Below are 23,291 nucleotides of genomic sequence, written 5' to 3'. Positions count from 1 at the left end.
ATACTTTTCCCTTTAGTCTGGTTTACCTTAGTTCTAATCAATTTCATCTAATCCATTTCATTCATACCTCTAATTAAAGTCTGATCTTTTTTTCAGCTTCTTTACTATTTGCTGTATGGGGTAATGCTGGCATTCATAGCTACTGAACTCTAGCTCTGAGTCTCAGGTGTCACACAGATACCTGAAGTTCCAGGGCCCAACCAAGTTATACCAAACAGCTCAGCATCTCAGAATTTAGAGACAACCATTACAACTCATGAACAGATGTGACTGCTGTCAGAGCTTGCAATCTAGGAACGCTTACCATAAGCCTTACCCTGATAACCCATGCTCTCAGATTCAATACTCAGTTTGCACATTATAGTTAGTCCATATTAGTGAGGTATTATAATGTTGTCTTTAGATTCTGACTTATTTCACTTAACATACTATCCTTGAGGTCCATTCACCTAATTGCATACCTCACAACTTCATTTCTTCTTGTCACCACTCAGTATTTCATTGTATGGTATGTTCACCATTCTGTTTATCAGTCAATGTACCCTTAGGCCCCTCCATCCATTGCAAATCTTGAATTCTGCCACCATAAATGCCAGTGTGCAGAGTCCACTCATGCCCCTGCTTTCAGTTCTTCCAAGTATATACCCAGTAACAGAGTTGCAGGATCATATGACAACCCCTTAGTTAGCTTCCTGTGGAACCACCCCACTGCCCTCCAGCTGGGCATTCTACCTCCCTAGAGGTGCCATTCTACCTCCCTACCAACAGGGAATAGGTACATCCCTATCTCCACATTTTCTCCAGCACTTGTATCCCTCTGTTTATTTTTTTAATGGTATTATTCACACACTATACAATCCATTCTAAGTAAACAATCAGTGATTCCCAGTGTAATCACATAATTATGCATTCACCACCAAAATCTATATGACATTTTCATTTCTTCTCCAAAGAAAGAGGAAAAGGAGAAAAAGAATGAAGAATGAAAATACAAAAAAAATAGAAGAAAAATAAAATAAAATTCAATGAAAAGGTCAGACAATACCACCACCACCAAGAATCCCATTCCACTCCCTTATGTCCCACTCCTATAGACATTTAACTTTGGTATATTGCCTTTGTCACAATTAATGGAAGTATCGTACACTGTTGTCAATGACTATAGACTCTAGTTGGCATTGATTGTATTTTTCCCCATACCATTCAATTTTCAACACCTTGCAATGTTGACATTCATTTGTTCTCCCTCATTTAAAAACTTTTTTTATATTTGTACATTGAATCACCATCATTGACCACTCTAGGTTTTGCTAAGTTATACAATCCCAGTCTTTATCTTTTAGCTTTCCTTCTGATGTCATACATGCCCTTAGCCTTCCTCTTTCAACCGTACTCAGACTTATCTTTGTTCAGAGTGCTTACAATATTGTATTACCATCACACACTACTATGCTATCCATTTCATTTCTGGATCTATACAATCAGTCCTGTTGAAACTTCTGTACTCCTTTAGCATCAAATGCCCAATCTCTAACCCTTCTACTTCCTCATAACCTGTGTTCTCAACTGTCAAATTTCTCTCATCAATTTTAGTCCATATTAGTGAGACCATACGGTACCCTTACTGATAGTCTTCATTTCTATACTCTTCTCCAAACCTTTCTCTCCTGTCTTTTCCTATCTGCCTGTAATGCTCCCTTCAGTATTTCTTGTAGAGCAGGTATCTTGTTCACAAACACTCTCAGTGTCTGTTTGTCTGAAAATATTTTAAATTCTCCCTCATTTTTGAAGGATAGTTTTGGCCGGTTATACAATTTTTGGTTGCCAGTTTTCCCTTTAAATGTATCATACCACTGCCTTCATGCCTCCATGGTTTCTACTGAGAAATCTGCACCTAGTCTCATCAAGCTTCCTTTGTATGTGATGGATCACTTTTCTCTTGCTGCTTTCAGAATTCTCTCTTTGTCTTTGACATTTGATAATCTGATTATTAAGTGTCTTGGAGTCAGTCTACTTGGATATATTCTGTTTGGGGAACATTACACTTCTTGGATCTTAATTTTCTGTCTTTCATAAGAGATGGGAAATTTTCAGTGATTATTCCTCCATTATTCTTTCTGTCCTGTTTCTGTTCTCTTCTCCTTCTGGGATACCCATGCATGTATATTCATGCGCTTCATGTTGTCATTCAATTCCCTGAGACCCTGCTCATATTTTTCCATTCTTTTCCCTACCTATTCTTTTGTGTGTAGGATTTCAGATGTCCTGTCCACTAGTTCCTGAATCCTTTTTCTGCCTCTTCAAATCTGCTGTTGTATGTCTCCATTGTGCCTTTTCTTCTGTTGTGACTTTCATTCCCATAAGTTCTGTCAATTGATTTTTAAAATTTTTGAATTCTTCTTTATGTTTGCCCAGTGTCTTCTTTATATCCTTCATCTGTTTTGGCCATATCTTCCCTAACTCATTCATTTGATTTTTTAATTGATTTAGTGTATTTTTTTGAAGATCTTTAATCAGTTGTTTCGTCTCCTGTATCTCATTTGAAGTGTAAGTTTGTTCCTTTGACTGGGCCATATCTTCATTTTTCCTAGTGTGATTCATAATTTTTTGTTATCTAGGCATCTGGTTTCCTTGATTATACCAGATTTTTCCAGACCAGACAGGCCCAAGACTGTATTCAATATCAGGTTTCCCTGAGGATGAGACATTGTAGATTGTCAGACTTTCCTGTGAGGTCTTTAGATGCTGTATTTTTCCTATCCTGCCCAGCAGGTGGCTCTTGTCAGTCTGCAGCTCCCCACCAGCATAAAGAGGTGCAGCACATTTAATTCTCAGTAGATCATTTAATTCTCAATAGATCCTATCCCAGCCAGGGACTGAGGGTGTCAGAAGCCAAGCTTAAGCTGTTTTTGCCCACCCCCACCCCCCACACCAGGCTCTGGGGTCTGAGTTCTCTGAGGTAGGGCACTTGAGCTGTCTCCCTCTCCATCCCCTTTTCTTAGGGAAGATAAGCTGTTTAGGGAATTATCTTCAACACTTAAGTTTTTCCTTTGAATCTCTATCTTAACTCCCCCCTTGCCTGGGTCAATGCTGACAATTAAAAATGCCTGAGGCTTTCTCTAATGAGCTACTTGGAAACGAGAGAAAAAAAAAAAAAGGAAATAAAGAAGTCCCCTTTTCAGAGCCAGTTCCCAGCCCTCCAGTTTGCCAGGCAAGAACCAGAGTTGGTACCTGGTTCTATGTGCCCCTTTTCTTGGGACACAGCCCTTTTCCAGTATTCTGAGCTCAGCTGACTCCAAAAGCCTCTGTTTTTATTTATTTATTATTATTTTTCTGTCAGCCCTGCTCCTCTCTCTCTCTGGAGAGACCTCAGTGTTCCTTTCCTGCTTGCTCCAGGTTTATCTATGCTCATAGCTATTCAGTAGTCCAGATTTGTTAATTAAAGCCTCAATTGGAGCTTGGTTGAGCCACATTCCCATGGTCCTGGCAGGAACTGCTTGTTTTTCCCACAGCCAAGTTTTGCAACTCAGCCTACCATACTGGTGGGGGAGGGGCACCAGTTCTGCAGTTTGGGGAGCTTTACTTACAGTTCTATGCTGCAATCTCAGCCATTCCACCCATTCCTGATGTGTGTTCGGTCACAGATGTCCCCCAATCGGTTGTTCCAGACTATTTTCTAGTTATTCCTGGCTATTTACTAGTTGCTCTATGGGACTAACTGAATTCCACACTTCCCTATGCCACCATCTTGCCCTGCCTATAGCATTTTTGTAATAGCAAAAAATCATTGCCCACTTAAATATTCATCAGTAGTGGATTGGTTAAATAAAGTATGCCATTACAATGGATTTCTATGCAGCCTTTTAAAAGAATAAAACAACTTTTTCTGTACTAATATAGAAGGAGTGCCAAGATATACTACCAAGGTAAAAAAAATTGAGCAGAACAATGTGTAAAGTCTGTTATCATTTGTATTTTAAGTACATGTGTTTATGCATCCATAAATTGTATTTGGAAAGAAAAAAACACACCTGACAACAATGGTTGCTTCCATGGAAGATTATTGTGTAGATAGGGAATAGGGAGAGAAAGCAGCTTATTTTTACTTCTGTCCTTCAGCAACTTTTAAATTTTGTACTCTATTTTTATATTACTCAACTATGAAAATAAAATATAAAATAGTTGAAGGAAACCTAAAATTTCTCTTACTTTCTACATCTCCAGGAACCAATTTCTGTTTCGTCTCATGTTGTGACCATCTCCAGCCTCCTTCCCGCCACTGCCTACAACTGTAGTGTCACCAGCTTTAGTCATGACAGCCCCAGCGTTCCTACATTCATAGCCGTCTCAACAATGGGTAATTACATGCATTTGTGAAATCTGTTGCCTCTGGAAGTTATTTCTTCCCAGGTTTTCCTTCCTTGTTCATTTTAAATATATATGATCTATCCTTTCAATGGAACCAATATTCAATTGGAAATTCCCAAGCTTTGAGGTCAGGGAACGCTTGATTTCAATCCCAGTCTGCTCTCACTAGCTGTGGGACGTGGGAGAGAAGACATTTGTCACCTTGGAACCTTTGTTTTCTCATTTGTAAAACTGGGACAATACTATGTACCTTTAAGTTTGTTTTGAGCCTTAGAATTAAAGTACATGAAGCCCTAGCACAAGCTGTCTAAATGCTAGTTCAGCAGCAGCAGCCTCCTCCTCTTCAGAAACAGGCCCAGCCCCCTCATCAGCTCAGGTGCATCTGTTTCAGCCTTGGTCCTCAGCCATCACTGCTCAGGTAATGTCAACACTGTACTTCTGGATCGCAGCAGGAAGTCTGCCACTCTGGTAGAAAATTCAGGTTTAAATTAGAAGTTAATGACAGAAAGATCTAAAATAATTTTATTTCCTTATTCTCTTTCCTGATTTGTGGCATATGTTTCACTCCCTAGTTTGGTAGTGTCTGATTCTGCAATCTGAGACCTTCCATGAAGCCTCCAGTCATAAAACCACTCTCATCAACATATCATCTTTTTTACAGGGTTCATTTTCATTTCTGTGTCATTAATCATATATTTAGCTGCTATATTCAGTGATGACTGTAGTGCACTTTTTAAAATTTTTCTACTTTTTAATTTTGTTACTGTCAGAGAAAAGGGAAAACTGGACCTGAAAAGTATATTACTGTGTGAAAGAACATCCTTTTACACTTTTCTAAGTATCCTTTACTATCCCTTATCATCTCTGCAACCAAGGAAACAGTTGATATGATTAAATTTATTAGCAAGTGAGGAAAATTAGGCCCAGAGAGGTAAATAGAATAGCTTCCCCAAATGGCAGTTAGTATTCAAGTGAACACAAACAAGCTCTTCTGGCCAGGTGTGTAGTGCGCTTTCCGTTCAATGACATTGCCCATAAACAGGAGCCAAGATGGCCCAAATGGGAAGTAGCAAATACCCAAAGCCTCAGGGATTGTATATGCAGCCAATTCTGTGATTTTATGATCAATGCAAAGGATAGGATGATTCTCCTCTGGCCAAAGTTTAAGAGTTTTATTAAAACATTTAGCATATTTTTCTGCTTTTGATATCCTGCTCTTCCACATAATGGGAATGTGTAAAGTGCTGTAGTAGACTGGTCATTTTATATATATATATGAAAGAACACAACTCCTTTTCTTAAAGGACATAAAACCTATTAGTAGGTTTAATCTCCTGAACTGTGCAGATAGAAAACCTCTAAGCATATGTTTACAGATCATCAGAATCGCCTGCTTCTAGCAGTGTGTTAAGTGCCACAGCAGATGGTAGCTTGCAAATGCCTTTTTCATATACATTTATTAGTTGTGAGCAAAATTTACAGTTGTGCTTTCTTACTTTAAAGTCATGGGCATAAAATAAGAACCTGCAAAACTCTGAGCTTTTGAAAATGTTAAGTAGTGATAATACACAAGGACTTCTAGATTGTTTAGATTTCAAATGAATTTAAATTATGGGATAGGCATTCTTCACATTTTACAGTTCTCCATTACAAGTACTTCCTGAATGTAGGCATTTGGAAAGGACTCAGTTCTTCCAGGCACCTGAATACCGTTAATCAATCCACCTTACTAAGCTGTGGTTCTCCAGGATAAACATTTTTGTTGCTGTTGTTGTCATCATTATAAGTTCTTGATGAAAAACAATGACTATTTCTGTTAGTTTCCGTGCATTGGAACTTGTAATGAACATGTGTGGCTTATCTCTTCAGTTACAGAGATGAATCCCAATGTGGTAGTAATCTCAGTGCTGGCCATCCTCAGCACACTTTTAATTGGGCTGCTGCTTGTGACCCTGGTCATTCTTAGGAAAAAGCACCTGCAGATGGCCAGGTGAGTTAAGTTTTATTCATCTTTTACCCACAACCTTTAAAATATATTTATCTATCATATATATGTATGACTTTTACAGGCCTAAATTTTATAGTTGTATTTTGATTTTGGTTTTTGGTGTCTGTTTGTAGTGTGTGTGTCTTCTAAGTAGAATTTTAAATATTACTTTAGAAAACATTATCATTGAAATGATAAAGCAAAGAATTGTCTGTTTACTCAAAGCCAGACCTCTTGCTTTCAGTCTTATACATTAAGTAGCACATACACAGGAATCAATTATGTTGGGGTACTTTCAGGCTTATTTTGGAGTAAGAGAAAGATCTATGCCGGTTCAGTATGGATAATGAAAAGAAATAATAAAAATGGAGACCGCAGGAAAGAACAGGGAAGGGAGGGCTGTTTTATCAGAAAATATTTGTGGAATTTACCATTAAGTCCATTAGAGATACTCTATTAATTTTGTTCCTATTACTCATAGACTTGCAGACAGTTTCATTTTTCTTGACTTTTGATTTATGATTTCTGTGGTTCCCTTTTTCTTTCAACCACTGATGCATTGCTCATCAGAGAGCATTCTCAAGTGCTTTCAGCAGTCCCTATATTATCAGAACAATCTGTCAATTCCCTAAAGGAACTGTTTCTTAGTTGCATACTACTTGGTGTGCAAAATCTGTTTCCAATATATATTTGTCCAATGTTAGACTGCTGAATTGTCAATCAACATCTTTCTCCTTTGTTAGAGTTCTGTTGTCCACATATTCTTACGTATATTAATCCAGTATTTAGTCTGTGGCTTATATAACATTTGTAAAAAGAATCAGATATCCAAACTGTCCTCTAGGAACTTATCACCTAGCTGGAGGTATATACATAAATAAGTATTTTAAATGAATAAACTGGCATAAGATATAAAAGTGGGATGCCATGAAACTAGAGAAGAGAGAGATCAATTCCGAATATGAAAATCAAGCTTCTTGAAGGTTGGCATTTGAGTAAATCTTGGAAGAATAGAGAGGGAGGTGATAATTGTACTGTGGTTAGAGTATAGAATTCTGAAAGCAGATTCCTTTGGGTCAAATACTTACTTACAGTCTTAGACGGTTTATTGAAGCTTCATTCATTCAGTTAGCAGTCTGTGTGTCAGACTCCTCTAAGTGTTTGGGATATAGCAGTATGTAAAACAGACAAAAATTAGTCATTATGGAGCTTGCAGTCTATTGGATGAGATAGACAATAAAAAATAAAGATAAAAAATGAAAAGAATACATATTATGTTAACAGCTGATAGCCATGGAAGAAAAAATAATAGAGCAGAAAATTGGGAGAGGACTGTGGCAAGGTTGGTAGGTCTCATTAAAAGAGTGACATTTGGGCAAAGACTTGAAGAATGTGAGAGAGTTATCCGGGTATTATTTCAGGGAAAAGTGTGCCCAGCAGAGGGAACAGACAGTGCAAGGGACCTGAGGTAGGAGCAGGAACAGCATGCTCATAGAATAGCAGAGACGCTAATGTGGCTAAAACAGAGTGAGGAGGAAAGTACAGGACAGGATGTTGTCTCATGTTGTAGGACTTCATAAGCCATTGTAAGGACCTTGGCTTTTACTCTGAGTAAAATGGGGAGTCATTATAGGGTTTGGTATGGAAGATTGACAGACTCTGACTTAGGATCTAACATTTTCATTTAGATTTTAATTTAGAAAACAGGTGATATTGAGGCAAGGACAAAGGCAGGCGTACCAACTGGGGTCATTACAGTAATCCAGGCAGAAATGATGGTTGTTCAGACCAGAGTAACAGCAATGGAGGTGGGGAAAAATAAATGGTATGATTCTGGATATATTTTGAAGGTAGAGGGAACACAGTTTGCTAATATATTGGATGTGGAAAGGAAATTAAAAAAGGCGTCAAGAATGATGCAAAGGTTATTTTTGTTTTGTTTTGTTTTTGTTTTTACGCTAGCAACTGAAAGAATGGAGTTACTATCAACTTAGATAGGATTTGAGGTGACAATATTTCAGAGTTGGGGAAACATTAGGACTTCTGCTTTGGAAAAGTTTAGATTGAGATGGCTAGCAAATGTCAGTGTGGCATAGGCAGTTGAACAAAAATGTCTGATGTTCAGATGTCTGGGTTGAAGGTATAAATTTGAGAATTCTTACCATATAAATGGTTTAAAAGCTATTGCCTGGATGAGATCTAGGCAGTAAATGTAAATAAGAGAAGTGAGCCCTGGATTATGCCCCAGAACCATCCAACATTATGACTTTCAGGGAGAAAAGAAGATTAAAGAAAAGAGATAGAGACTGAGAAGAGGCAACCAATGGAGTGGAAGGAAAACTTAGAGAGTGTGGTGGCCTGGAAGCCAAGTGAAGCCTCAGGGAGAATTGATAATAGGCCCTTCATTAGTGAATTGTTAAGAGCAACAATGCACTAATGGTATAGCATAGTATCCAACTCATGGGAAGTGAGCAATAAAACTTAGGTCATAATAGTAATAGAGGAGGGGGTGGCAATAGAGGTAGGAATAGAAGTTGTGGTAATTATGAGGGTATTTTTGCAGAAGCATTTTTTTGTGGGGCGTCCAACAAGATAATAAATAAGGTGTAGTTCTAATTCATCCAGCTTGCCATTAGGGCAGGGATTCTTAACTTTTTTATGCCATGATCTTTTTTGGTAGTCTTATAGAGCCCGTGGATCTCTTCCAAGAAAATGCTTTTTTTTTTTTTTTTTAAGTGCACAAAATAAAATATGTAGGATTAAAAAAGAAACTAATTATATCGAAATATGGTAAAAGTATTTAAAAGAAACAAATATATGTAGCCCTGTTAATGTATTAAATACAATATTTAGTAGGGTTTCTAATAACATAATTTTATCATAGTGGTGAATATAAACAATATTTCAAAATATCTATAGCAGATGTATTATATTAAACAATTAAACAACTCTATTATATAAAAAAATCTATTGTTGGCAAAATTGCAAGTACCAATAATATTATTGTGGTTTGTTGCCTACTTTAATAATTCAAGGAACTGCTCAATTTCAGTTGGAGGTTGTGAAAATAGCTATATTCTTATTCCACTTGTGTTCATAGAACTCCAAATTCTATCCTTGTTCCACAAATTAAGAACCCCTGAATTAGAGCGTAAACTAAATCCCACATAGAGGAAATGTACGTCGGAAGATGAATTGATGTATAATTTTAACACAATATTTTATAATAACATACTACTGAATTTTCAAAAAAAAGAAAATCCATCTTAGAACAGCCTAGTAAGAAAATGCAGATAACTGAAGTGGTTAGCACTTTGTGTCAATAATGTCAAAATGTCTACTTCAAGTCTAAGTCCATCAATTTCATATAGAGAAAAAATAAGATATCCATGAGCCCCAGTGAGCCTATGATCTTAGAGAAAAGTGAGACAAGGCATGAGAATTTGTTAACCTTTCTTCCCCACTTCTGGGGGTGGAGGGACGGAGACTTTACCAGTATTTTCTACTGACAGATTAATAAGCAACGTTTTGGATAAGAGGCACTGCAAAAGGCAACCTATTTCAGTATCACTCTTGATACTCTTATCTCAGGAAATTAATAATATGGAGCATCGCAATATAAGGGGAAAGTTTTGGAGAAAGAAAATAGTTAAGCTTGGTCCACCGTCAGTTTAGAGAGGAAATCAAGATGCTATAAAACAAATCTCACAAAGAATATTTGCTAGAAATGGAAAACCCTCAGTTTATCAAGAGAGTTTCTACATCTTATTATTTAAGGTTCCGTAAAAAATGTTACACTCCAGTTAGCTCAAGGATTTGTTTTAGGATCATGCTGTTTGGAAAGGATTGTGAACTGAATCCTATTTGGTCTTGAATAACTTGATTTGGGTATGTGCAACCTTGTAAAAAAAGTTTCATTTTTTTTTTCTGGTTTTGCATTTGATGCAAAAGAGGAACATGTGGAATTTATATTAGTTATTATGAAATGTTTATGAGCTATTTTTCTTTTTTTTTTTTTTTTAACTTTCAAGATGTGAATTTAAACCAATAAAATCTCTCATGATGTCAAGGTAAAAGAATGCTCTGTCAAGCAGTAACCGTGATTGTGTGGTTCCTTTCAAACAGGGAATGTGGAGCTGGAACATTTGTCAATTTTGCATCCTTAGAGAGGGATGGAAAGCTTCCATACAACTGGTGAGTATTGTTTGGAGCAAGCCTCCAGATTGCTTAGCTCTGCTGTGTGTGTTCCCAACTTTATTTTACCATCTTTTGAGGATGAATTGTTTTGTCTGATTATCCTTTCATAATTTTAGTGACAGTGGACTTTCAAAGGTTAGATCTTCTTCACAGAGTACAATGGTCCATGTAAGTTTAATACAATTCAGAAGTAGAGGAAATATCAGTCTGCTTTCTATTTACTATATTCAGCAAAGGACTGAAACAGCCATGCAAATAGCTCATAACGTAATGAAGAAGGGCTTAAATGGAGGAGCCACAGAGAGGTGGTGGCAGAAGGCATGAGGAGAGACTCCACTGAAGCAGCATGGAAAAGATCAGCATCTCTATTTCAAACTCACATTTCAGTGCCTGTGGATGAGCCACCACTTCTGTTCAAAAATTAAGTAGCAGTATATAGCCCAGGGCTCTCCAGGGCTCTCAACTCATATACTTACAGGTAAATAAATTTCAGAGCCAGAAAACTCCCATGAGAAAACATGACCTCATTTTTCTTTCTGCTTGAGTATTAACTTGGCAGGAGGAGGGAGCGTTTTAGGAATTAAGAAAGCATTGTCAAGGGATTTAAATGTTTGACACCACCTAACAAGGACACACAAGAATCCTACCCAGTTCAGTCAATACCCACCAAAATTGCCATGCAAACATTTAATTCTGAATCAGAATTACTAACATGATCTAGTTACTTTTGCAAGCAACCATGCAAAGTACATTTAAATATATTCATTTTATATGAACCCTTGGTAAGTGATTTTATTTTTCTGTTTCCCTAACTCCCCCAGAATGGCTAATCTAAAAGAAATAGATACATAGAACTGGAAATTTTACTCTATAGAATCAACAAAGGAGGGAAGGCTTTACTTCTCTGAGTGGGCCCTAATTGACACAGGATTCTTTTTAATAAGACAATGTGGTATATGTGCTATTTTTAAAGTTTAACTTGAATATAATTTTGTTATTAAAATATGATTACTCCAACTGTGAAGAAAGAGACACCCAAAAATTCTTGATAGTGAAAAGTTAGGAAACCTTACTAGTTTTGCTACAAGATATTAGCACTCTTATTCCAAGATAAGGATATTGTTTCGCTGATCAGGAGATACTTATTTCTTGCCTGGTACCCCCTTAAAAAAAGGACTGACCACAGAGCAGTGGTGATCAGTCTAGGAATTGATCCAATCACCTGTAACTCATGAGGACTATGTATTAACTGACCATGCTACCAGTCCAATCTGTAGAATTTCTTTCCACACAAACCAGCTCTGGAAAACCGAGAGAAAAGAGAATTCACTTCAGAACTTTTCTATAAAATCAAGCAAATTCTCCTACCGCTCTTGGCAAAGTATCTTCTGACTGACTGAGAATAGATATTTCAGTGGGGATTTGTTATCACTAAAGTGACAAGGTGACAGCATTTTTCCCCCTAATTCTCAGAATAACAATCTCAAATAACAGGATATTTTTAAATCTACATTAATGAATGTTCTATTTTATAAGTTGTTTGAAAATCTGAAATTACATTCAAATCAGGCATTCTAAATCAACAACCTGAATTAGAACTGAAGCGAAACCAAGTAATTTTGCTTCCACTCAGCTGTGTATCAGTAAGATTCCAGACCAAGAAGTTGATGAGCTGCTTATCTTTACTGAATGATACCTGAGTATACCACACCCCTGATTTAAGGGTTATTTTTAGAAATGATGCATTAGTTTAAACTAAAAATAACATAAAAGGTCACATCTAGTAGTGCAACTAAGACCTACAAATGTATCTCACAAATGTATCCTAAGAATGTGTCCCAAAAGCGTGGAGCAACGCTAAATCAGTCTTTGCCAGAAACAGTGTGCAAAAACTGACCACTTATATTTATTTCTTCCCACAAGTTGCTGTTTAGCTATCAAATGGTATTATAGAGGTTTCTTAACATGGGCTTAAGCATCGGAAGAGTAATATCCAAGGATAAGACTGAGATAACTAATGAGGCATTTAACAGCCTCATTTAACTAAATGCAAGATGTAGTCACCTAATAGCAGAGTAATTGACACAAAATGAATAGAAAGAAATATATATGATTACAAAAAGGTTCTGTGTGAATAAAACTGATTTTGTCAATATTATAGCACTTTAGCTCTCACATTTGAATGTCACAAAGTGAAATAGTATTTAATTGTAATTAAGGTGCTTGTCATTTTAATTGATCCTGGTAGTTAATTTACTGATGTCTGTTCACAGTTTATACTACTAACTCTTACCACTTTTTCATCTTTACATCTGTTATCTATTAATGCTCACAGGCGTAGGAGTATATTTGCTTTCTTAACCCTGCTACCCTCATGTCTTTGGACTGATTATCTTTTGGCATTTTATATTAATCCTTGGTAAGTGATTTTGTTTTTTACTGTTTACCTAACACAAAGTCTTTAAAAGTTAGCTTTCAAGAAGTAGGCAAAAAGGAAAATTTCCTTTTAATTATTTTATGTTTGTCAGCATCTAAAATTGTCGATCATGAATTGAAAATAGATTAAAACAGTTGATGGTATCGAGATGCTAATTATAATGTTTTCCCATGTAAATTTTCTTCTTGTGATGTTCTTGGCAAGCTCTTCCTCCACTACTACCAGTCATTTTTTTTCCCTTCATTAAGTCAATCTTTTGGCCTCTCATCTTTGATGCAATGCTTTCCCTTTTCCCTACCACCTCCATCTCTTAGAAAGCTCCATATTTCCAAGAAAGCAGAAATGCATTAAGGTAGAGAAAATCTCAGCACTATACTCTGTGTCAGGGGCCTCCATATTTTCATAATAACTAACTCAGTGAATATGGAACTGGCTATGTGTAAGTCTCTTTGTATAATGATCTTATTTAATTCTCCTTATAACCCTGCAAAGGAAATTATCAGTTCCAACTTAGAGATGTAGAAATAGAGGCTTGGAGAGTAACTGTCCTAACAGCACATTCTGCTGTGTGGAAAACCTAAGTTCCCAACCCAGGTTTCTCTGAAATCTATTCTTTTCTTTGTAAAAAGCAGCCTCGTTTAATTTCTTATTTTCTTGAGACTAAATTATTTTAATGATCAAATCTTGGAGACTATCCTTTTCAGGTTTTAAAAATATATAATAATGGCAACAACAACAGTAATAATAACCGCCTTGAATTCTGAAGCTTGAGAAAGAAAAGGGCTATTTCTTCATTGTCCTTCAGTATTCATCCATGAAGTTAAAGGACTAAACAATGTACAGACAGATCCAGAAATGTAGATGACTTGGAAAGGGCTCAGAAGAAAGCAATAAAAAATAACTCATGGACTGGAAAAAAATAACCCTGGGGTGGGGGGAAGATGCAAAACAAAGTACATTTTGTTCAAAAAGACAATTGATCAAATATTCAGCTCCTTCGAGGACAGAATAAATACAGCTGGCAGAATTTAGGACTTCAAGTTACAATGGAAGAAATCTCAAAAAGGACTTCCTTACAATAAAGATTGTTTTAAAAAAGGAAACTAGAGGAAAACTTTTGAGACAAGGTGAAAAATGATGCATATGTAGTAAAGTCAGAGAAGTATACTAGATGACCAGTAAAGGCCCATTCACTGTTAATTAGTTTCATTTTTATAACAGTTTTCTATACAGGGCTTCACCAAAGTCAACTCAGTATTTTCAGTGTTTAAATCAGATAGTTTTAAAACATGAGTAACTCACATAAATTCTATTTCAACCTTCAAAATATACATTTACCTTTAACTCAACATCTACTAATCATCCCTAAGCATTCTACCTATTTTTAGAATACTTGTATCAAATGCCTTAAAACATCTTCCACAGACTTCAATTAAAACAAAAAAAGAGATGTATGTAATTCATATTTCTGTCCCTATTTAATTCCTTCAGACTTTCTCACTTTCCATGGTTTGTCTTTATGCTTTCATCAGATGGGCCGGTGCTTATTTGCATGTCTTTCTTAAAAGGTCTTCCTGAGGGGCACATCTTCAAAACTTAGCAACTCCTTTAAGTCTGCTATTTTTTATACTGATCAAATAGCATGGAACCTCAAAACTACATTCAGTAGTTTTTAGAAGAATTGACTTGAAACTGTAAATGCTTATCTCCAGATGAGAAAAAAGAACGCAAAACCTAGAGTCCCAATGCTTTCCGTTCCTTTTAGTCAAGTTCACACATTTCAACCAATGAAATTCTGCTGAACATAAACTATGGTATCAGCCCTAGGCTAGGGTTGTATCAGATATAAAAGAAGTAAAATTCAGGGTCCCTGCTTCTTCAAGTACAGCTCAGTAGTTACACAGTCACTCAAATTTCCTACTGTTATTACTTTTCTCCTCATCTAATCACTTACGGATATTTCCCCCTGCTTCCATTTGCTAAATAGTCATTTTTAAATCCTTCTTAAGATGTATTTGCCTTTGTATTTTACCCATTGTTGACAACTGCCACTGATAACAGAGCTTCCTCCTAACACACTGTGCAGCTTATCCTCTAATCTGTGGGCTTCTTGGAAAGATTTGTTCCTGTTGCCTGATATCCCCCTGATGCCTCCAGTGCTTGGTGTGGAAATCAAGAGAATCTTTCTCTCTTTCATAGTGTTGCCCGAATCTTTTCCTGGGGTGGTAGCAGAATCAGTGTGGAGCACCAGTGTCTGGTTAGGTTAGTCTCAGGATTGTGTTCTGCAAAGATTTAGATTGTGTTTCCCTTCAAAATAAACCTAATTTGAACTACATCTGTCTAGATTCAGTGTTATTAATCTCTTTTTTTACAACCATATCACCTTCACTCTGTAAGCAGTTATTCGTCTGCCTGTCCTAAAAGCTCAGCAATTGACATTTTAAGCATGAAGCAACACTGAGCTTAAAATGCTCAGCTTTATTCATGGTTATTGTGTGTTTTATTTGGAGAATGATGTAAAACTAAAGGCTTTTTTCAGATGTTGGGATGGTTTCAGTTTAGCTCATGAAAGAGTAAGTAACACTTGTGAAATTGGGGGTTTCTAGAGTTTTGCTTTTTAAAAATCATTGCAAACCCCATGTCTCTGCCATTGCCTCATGTTCTTCTTTAGAATGGATTCCAGTCTGGTCAGCTTCCCAAGATCTGTCATAACCATGAAGGACTTCTGAAGAATGCACCTTAACTTCTTGAAGTCATTAGGTTTTTGAACTTTATCTAATATAAGGGAAAGAAAAAAGTTAAAAGAAGTGCATGATCTTGTATGCATATATACTCTTTATCTGATGAGCATCACCTATTTGGAAACTCTTTGCAATGAAAAGGTGATGCCCTAAGTATTGCCCAAAATTTTCACTGTAACATGCACATACACTAGTTCTTTCCATTATGTGCTGAAGTTAAAAATTGCTAGCAAAGCCTTAACTTACATGTTTACAAATGATTTTTCCCCTAGTTTTGGTCTTGGAATTAGCACAGTAATTGAACAGGTGGGAAAATTCTATCAGTGTTGTTGTGGAGTCTCATAATTCAGTCCTGTCCTGTCACTTTCCACAGGCTTAGGATGCAGGAATCCTTCAGAGTCTTCAGGAATTCATCAAAATCTAAACAGAACGATGAAAGTTGTATGCAATTCATAAAGACATATACTTAGGGCAATGAACATGTGACAATAAGTCATACAAAACATGGGGCATAATTTTATGTTAAATTTAAAGCTCAGGTAATCAATGAATGAAATCAAAAGAAAAAAAGAATGTCTCTCCCCCATGATTCAAGTTTCTGCACAGTTGTTGAATAGTAGCAGCTTAATATTTCAGCACTGAATTTATTCAGTGTCACCGTCTCACAGACGTGTCTTCCCACATTCCCTTGGAGACTGGATAGGAATTTTCTTTTTCCATTTCACTCCTAATCACAAAATATGTTGGCAGCCTCCTGACAATACCAGAGTTGTTAGCTAGCTATGCTGACATTCTGTTTTCATAGAGGCACTGAAAATTTGGCTCCTGCTACAATAAATGTGGAATTCCTAAAGTGAACTAAATCAGCATCTCAAGAGCTGAGTAAAAAATGATTCAATAGATATTTCTTTAGGATCCCAAATGTCTATATGATACAAGCTATGCCCAACATTAAAGTGGCTCTTTTGTAGGGGATAAGGGAGAGTCAGGGTGAAAACTGGAATGTCTATTCACCCTAAATTTTCAGCATGGTAGACAAAGAGAAAATGGAGAAAAAAGGAGGACAGGAAATATCCACTCAGAAACAAGAAGAAATAAAAGCTACCTGAAAATCAGAAACACAGCTTACCTTTATGGATAATTCTCTACATGTCCTGCCTTGCATTACTTCATCTCCATCCACAAGTTCCATTTCCCCAACCAGGATCTCATAAGCACATTTAGTATCAAATTCTTAATTGAATCATTAAGTTAAAGAGGTTAATATGGCAACAGCGCTTTTGTTTCAATTCGATTAAGTCAGCATTTATTGACCGCCTTCTCTGTGTTCCAATAACTGTGCTTGATACTGGGGGCAGGGGATCATCTAGCAAGGGGCATAAATGGACCCAACAATCATACAACGTGAGAAATGCTCCATTGGCAAAGTGCTGTGAAAGCACAGCAGAAGGAGTGCTTCAACTGTATGGGTTTTCAGGAAGTCGAGGTATCAAAACATTCACATTTTAAATATCAAATATAATACTTTGACTCAGGGGTGTACTAAGATCATAACTGCTTGTTTATTATTTTTTTTTCTTGGAAGTTTGTGTGCTTTCATCAAAAATATTTAAAAGACCTTTGAAAATTACTTATAAAAATTGTTTACTGTCATGTCACTCATACACTCAATCACGTATCAATATTCATCATTAATGTAAGTCAAGAGAAATACAATAATGAAGTATTTCAGCACATACTGTCTTAGCATTAGTTAACGTAGGTGAGTTACCTTACTTATCAGTTGAAACAATTACTGTAAATATCCCCTAAACAAATGTAATTAAATGAACCACATATTCATATTACATATGTTTGAGTTTACAGCCTACGGATGAATTAAGAACAAGCAGGTAATAGGTCCAGTTCTTCAGCTAGCTTAAAAATTAGTGCCAAACTGAGTAAGTGCTACAGTAAAATTATAAAAGAAACATACCAACACCGACAAATTCACATCTCCAACAAAAATGTCAGAAAATGTTTTCATCTTTAGTTAAGAAAGAAACATATCCACCCTTGCACAGCTTGTTTTCTCCCTTTTATTCCCCAATTCTTCCCTTCCTGCTTATAGAACCTGCAGTATTTAGGCAATAGATGCTTCTATGTACTTACAAGATACCTTAGCAACTTAAACACGACTAACAAGAAATTATATTTCTAGAACTCTGTTGACAAATATAATACATAAGTGTGTTCCCTGCAATCTCATAGCAGTTTTTAGAATATTGAGTCTGAAATTATCATTGTCTTCTCATTTAAGGAAAAGTAAAATTAAACAACCCCAAGGGATGTTTAATGAAAATTAAATAAAATTGAGATGCCTGATGTAATTATTTAAAACTTTTCCAGTTTAATCCTTATGTTAATCAATTCTGCTGAGATTAAATTTGTCTTTTATTTTTTTAATTTTCAGGAGTAAAAATGGCATAAAGAAGAGGAAACTGACTAAGTAAGTTTCTCTTGCTTTTTCATTTTAAAAGATATTTTTCATAGTGATACTAACTTTCCAAATCCAAGGGATACTTGCCTCCAGAAAGAAGGAATCCTTAAGAAAGAGGCAAATGTATATCATGATAACTAAGCACACTATGTGTTGATGTGTTTGTCAGTGACCACTAAGAAAAAGTGTCACAGAAACACCATGTCAGGAATATAGAAAATTCTCACACTATGAAATCTGAGAAAGAATGGATTCGAAAGTCTTGCAGAAGGAGTCTGTTTTTCTAAACCCATAAAAATCTATTTTGCTACTTCAAAGTTGTACAAAAATCTTTGTCATCTTGTATTTTGTCATTGTGTGCTTATTGTAGGGAAAAGCTTTAATTCCATTTGATGTTAAAATAAATACTTCAAGAAATGCTGTCTCACGAAACATTTACAATAAATATAAAAAGGATACTCTAGCTATCCTGTGGCATCGCTTAGCTACTGAACTGTTAAGTCATGAGAATTGATTCTGGTGGGTGAAAATTAACCACCAGTTGATTCCAAAAGCCTGATTAGCTTGTCACCTCCAGGTCTTAGTTAAAACTCTACATATAAAGAGTGGAACATTAAATAGAATTTTTCTTGATACTTGCCTATGATAGAATATTGGTGAATTAATGCAAGGAAGCAATTAGGGACTCCAGTCGGGTCTCTGGCCCCCATGCTAATGGGAAAATGTCATGGAATGCATAATCCAAAAGAAAAGTTGATGCAAAAAAATTTCTGTTTAGTTTTGGGTGGCATATAATTTTATGGCATGGATAGATAATAATAAAGTTTTTCCTAAGTCTATTTTCAAATCGTATGCATTCCATTGGCACACACCATTTGATTTAGAAGAGACAAGTAAGCAGAGACAAGGCCAAGCTAAACAGAGGAGAGGTATTGTCACCAGCAAGGAATGATTTGACAGAAACAGAGAGACGTTGCTGCCCAAAAGACTGGATGACGGAAGTTAGAGGACAAGTTTTCAGGGTAAAAGGGGGAGACTTCATTTGGGCTTGATTCTCCCAAGACCCAAGACGCAGAGAGACGCGTGAGTAGCAAGACCTGGCAAAAGTTACGGCAGAGTCTTGAAGTGGTAGGTCCTGCCCATAAACCACGAATCTAATGTCAAACCAGCTTCCTCCTTCCTACATATTTTCTTTCAAATTCTCACTCCTTCTCTAAATGCCATTTGTCAGGGGCTTTTCTCCTTACCTTTTCATTTACCTGCTTACCTTTCCTCTTTCACTCCAAACCCCCCCATCCCCCATGTGCCCACTTATCTTCATTCTTTCACTCCTTTCCTTCACTTTTGCTTGCACCTTTTCCCTCTGAAGCTTTGTCCTACTGGTCTCTGCTCCCCCCCCCCCCCCCCCACCACTACCACCATCCCGTTTCCTTTCTCTGCTCCTTACCGGTCTCCCCTTCTCTCCAATAATTTCAGTCTTCTTTTCCTGGTCCTTCCTCTGTCTCTCTTTTCCCACTCGTTCTTGCTTTCATTAACACCTGAATATTTCCTTGATATGCCTTCTCTATTTATGATCCCATTTTCCTAGTACTGAGATAAAAACTAAGCTAGTTAAATAGAACTTTAAGGTCATTGCCCTGCTCAGAGAGTAGCCAGGGAGTGCAGCCCTAGTGGACTTTGTTCTGTGGCAGGAGCCCCCACCTTTGGCCATTTTTTTCTGGAGAGGAGAGCAAGCTTGAGGTAGAAAAAGCTTTGAACCAGGAATCATTATCCCTGGGTTCTAATTGGGGTTCTACCATTCACTCATATTACAGTCTTGGATACTCACTTACCTCTCGCAGCCTTGCATCTCTCCTCTGGAGCACAGGTTAATGTGGCCCACATTTACCTTAGGGGCCAACCAAGCAGGATAACACATGAGAATATTTGCAACGGTAGAGTGTTTTGTGGATACAAAGTACCCTTATTAATATTAAGTAAAAGTATTAAAGAATAAATGTATTATCTGGGAGGTATAATGGTCTTTAAAATCTACTAAAATCTTAGCATAAATTAATCTGTCAGATTACCTAATCAACAACCTTGAACAAATATCTATTAGACACTCTGTATTTGCTAATAGGACCTAAAACCATATATAGATGATACAAGCTGAATAACATGCAGCAAGGTGAAGGGAAAGGTCAAGTATATAGATCCTGCCAAGGAGGAAAGGCTTGGGTGAGAAGCAGCCTGCAGAAGCAGAGAGAGCTTTAAGTGAGAAGGCTGGTGTAGACAGGCTCTAGAAGAAATAAGCAGCTATAGAAAACCACAGGAAATAAAAACTGAGTCCTTATTCACCCACACACATGAAAAGAGGTGAGAACTACTACAGATGCTAAAACATAAGCTCAGATCTATTACTTGATTGTACCTCTAAGCCATTTCTATACTTTTATACTTATACAAGCCCCTAAATATGACTCTCTCAGAAAGAGACATTGGGATCTTTCTGGACACCTGCCTCATCTCCTTGCCTCTGCTCTGGGGAGACAGTGTAGCTAGCAGCACATTCCTTATACTTACAAAGCTGCTAAAAGTGGCAAGGTTCTTTAACATACCTTATATCAACTTGTGAGGTAGGTATCAATATAGTATTTTATAGGTGAGAAAAGAGTTAAGTAATTCTCCAAGCCCATGCAAAAAATAAATAGTAAAACCAGAACTAAAAAGGATATTTGGAATCCAATCCTTTGTTCTTTCTCACATATGAGAGTTTTCTAGGAAACAATATGTACCCATGTGTGTATATGAGTAGGAATATATGTAGTATTTTACTGATAGCCTAAGAGCTGAGAGAAAATTGAGAGATTTCTCCCATCTCAAGGAAGGTTGAATTGTATGCCCCTCTTTTTAATTATAATGTATTAGGAACCAGTAACTTGACCCAAGATAAAAGGTGAGTGCTAACTTTTGAGAAGTAAAACTTATATTTTCTCCAAGAAAATTGTCCGTGTTTGCGAAGTATGGCATTAAACGTTACATAATACATATATAGATTTTGAAACGTACATTTCTTTGTGCTTGACAAAGCCCGGTTCAGCTGGATGACTTTGATGCCTACATCAAGGATATGGCCAAAGACTCTGACTATAAGTTTTCCCTTCAATTTGAGGTAAGTGGATAAAGTATTTCCTGCCTCCCATAATGGATGGGGCTGTTTCGCTGTTCATCGGGCAGTGCTTGTGACGGGGTCACACCAGACAGGGTGGAGGTGGGGCTTATGGGTGCCTGATCTGCTAGTTCAGAATGAGGTTCAGTTGTCACCCTTCGATTAGCAGGCCAGGGCTTGGATGGCATGATGAAGAAGAGGAGAGAATAGATGCAGGTGTGCCGTGAGCAAGCATAGGTATAGGAGGAGCCATAGTTGAAAGCCAGGGAAATCAAGAGTGCAAGAAGAAACAAGCTGGCAACTGAGGCCTGAGACCGAATTTCCACTTTCAGGGGATTTGTAGTGTGTTCCTTAAGCTGTTTAGACAACAGTAAGGGTACACAGTGAATGAAACTGGCCTGCCTCGTCTCCTGAGCAGAGAAGAGCCTGGGGTGGGGCTCCTATAGCTGGAGGACTGCTGACTTTCTACTTCATAGTTATTTGTCAGGTTTTGCTTTTTATCCTTGAAGAAATTGGGAAGAGAGTTACACACAGTTTGTGTAGGGGAAAGAACACTTACCAACATTTCCTTTTTCTGAAGCACACATATTTCTTTGAGTCTAGGACCATGTGTCAGAGTAGATGGAATTGAGTAAGTCTAGGATCTCAGCAGTGTGGGAAGTGTAACTGGTCCTCACTTTTTCTTTCCACCTATTTCAACTCATAGCACAGTCTGGATGGCCTCGTGTCCTTCAGGTTTCTAAAGCAGGGCTCAAGCAATCAGTGATTAGGGAAACCAGAGAAAAAGAAAAGATAAAGTGACTCTTCTAAGTATTATGATGGTTTTTTAGCCTTTTAAGTGCTCTTTCCCATGAAAGACTCTATTGTAGAATGTATGTGCTTTATCCTCGTTCTTCTTATTCATTTCTTCTTTGACATCCTCAGCTAAGGATAGCTTTTGTCTGTAAGACACAGCAGTAGTCTAATAGGGAATCTGAGGGTGAGAAGAAACTTATACATTGTCAAATACTAACCCCTTCTAACTATCAGCTGTGTTGTGAGCAATTCTACACAGCGTCTGGCACAGTTTTCCATTGCATGCAGGTGCTTAAGAAATTATAGATGCTACACCAAATGCCATATCTCAGAGAACAGAAACTCCATTTAAACTGGAGATCTCAGGTGAGAATGGCATTTCACAAAAGCTTATCAATGAAAGGAGGGGACATAAGAAAACACAAGCCAAAAGTCAGAAGAAAAACAGCTGGATGATTCTGATGAAAAGTATGATGTAGCTACACTTTGAATCTCATTCAAACTACAAATGCTTCATTCCTACAAGTTTATATGCCCTTGGTGGCACAGCTAGAATCACTACCCCAGCTGGGACCATCAGGAGTGACTCCCATCAAAAACATGAACAACTATTACTGTGCCTCTGGAATGCACCATAATTTAAAAAAAAATTCAATGAGTCATTTTATGGTAAAAAGAAAATGATATCCAGATTCTTTTAGTTGTGAATGACAGAAACACAATTTAGACTAGTTTAGACCAAAGAAAAGGAGAATTTGTTCAAAGGAGACTAAAAGGCCTCATGTAATAGTTTCAGCTCAGTTTCAGGAGTGACAGGAACCAGGGGCCCGACCCCTGCAAGGACCCTCTCTTTTTATTCATTTCTTCTTCCCTTTGTCTTGGCCTCAGTTACTTTCACTGTAAACCCACTTCTTTCTCAGAGTGGAAAGCACAGCCATCAGCAACCATTGAGTATCTTATCCCACAGTTTCCACAATTTTCACAAAGAGCCACAGAGTCTTTCTGGTTTGTAGTTTGATAAATAACACGGGTGGATTCTGACTGGCCAGCCTGGGTCATGGGGCTCCCTCCAAACCAACTGCAGCCGGGGGGCAGAATCAGATAAGACCAGGGCAGTACCCACAGGAAGCACCACT

The 23,291-nt window shown here is 37.2% G+C and overlaps 1 protein-coding gene and 1 long non-coding RNA gene across 3 annotated transcripts in view; one reads left to right on the top strand and one right to left on the bottom strand.

Moving 5' to 3' along the window:
* Positions 1–23,291, top strand: part of PTPRO (protein tyrosine phosphatase receptor type O) — a 254,990-nt gene that overhangs the window by 203,716 nt on the left and 27,983 nt on the right. Inside the window, exons 14-19 of one of the 2 annotated variants that reach the window (XM_037845675.1) lie at positions 4,225–4,357; positions 6,238–6,358; positions 10,481–10,549; positions 12,888–12,971; positions 18,183–18,218; positions 21,282–21,363. In XM_037845675.1, coding sequence (XP_037701603.1) covers positions 4,225–4,357; positions 6,238–6,358; positions 10,481–10,549; positions 12,888–12,971; positions 18,183–18,218; positions 21,282–21,363 — 525 coding nt within the window. The remainder of the gene's footprint in view (positions 1–4,224; positions 4,358–6,237; positions 6,359–10,480; positions 10,550–12,887; positions 12,972–18,182; positions 18,219–21,281; positions 21,364–23,291) is intronic. The other variant, XM_037845676.1, reaches the window with a different exon arrangement.
* LOC119541594 lies at positions 12,838–19,818 on the bottom strand. The gene is made up of 3 exons (XR_005218306.1): positions 19,657–19,818; positions 15,977–16,150; positions 12,838–15,764 (listed from the first exon to the last, which is right to left on the bottom strand). It is a non-coding gene; the product is annotated as an uncharacterized LOC119541594 (long non-coding RNA).

This window comes from Choloepus didactylus, chromosome 8, assembly GCF_015220235.1.
Source record: "Choloepus didactylus isolate mChoDid1 chromosome 8, mChoDid1.pri, whole genome shotgun sequence".
Taxonomy (NCBI): Eukaryota; Metazoa; Chordata; class Mammalia; order Pilosa; family Megalonychidae; genus Choloepus; species Choloepus didactylus.
Note: the sequence above shows the minus strand (reverse complement) of the source record. Positions and strands in the feature narration are given on the sequence as shown.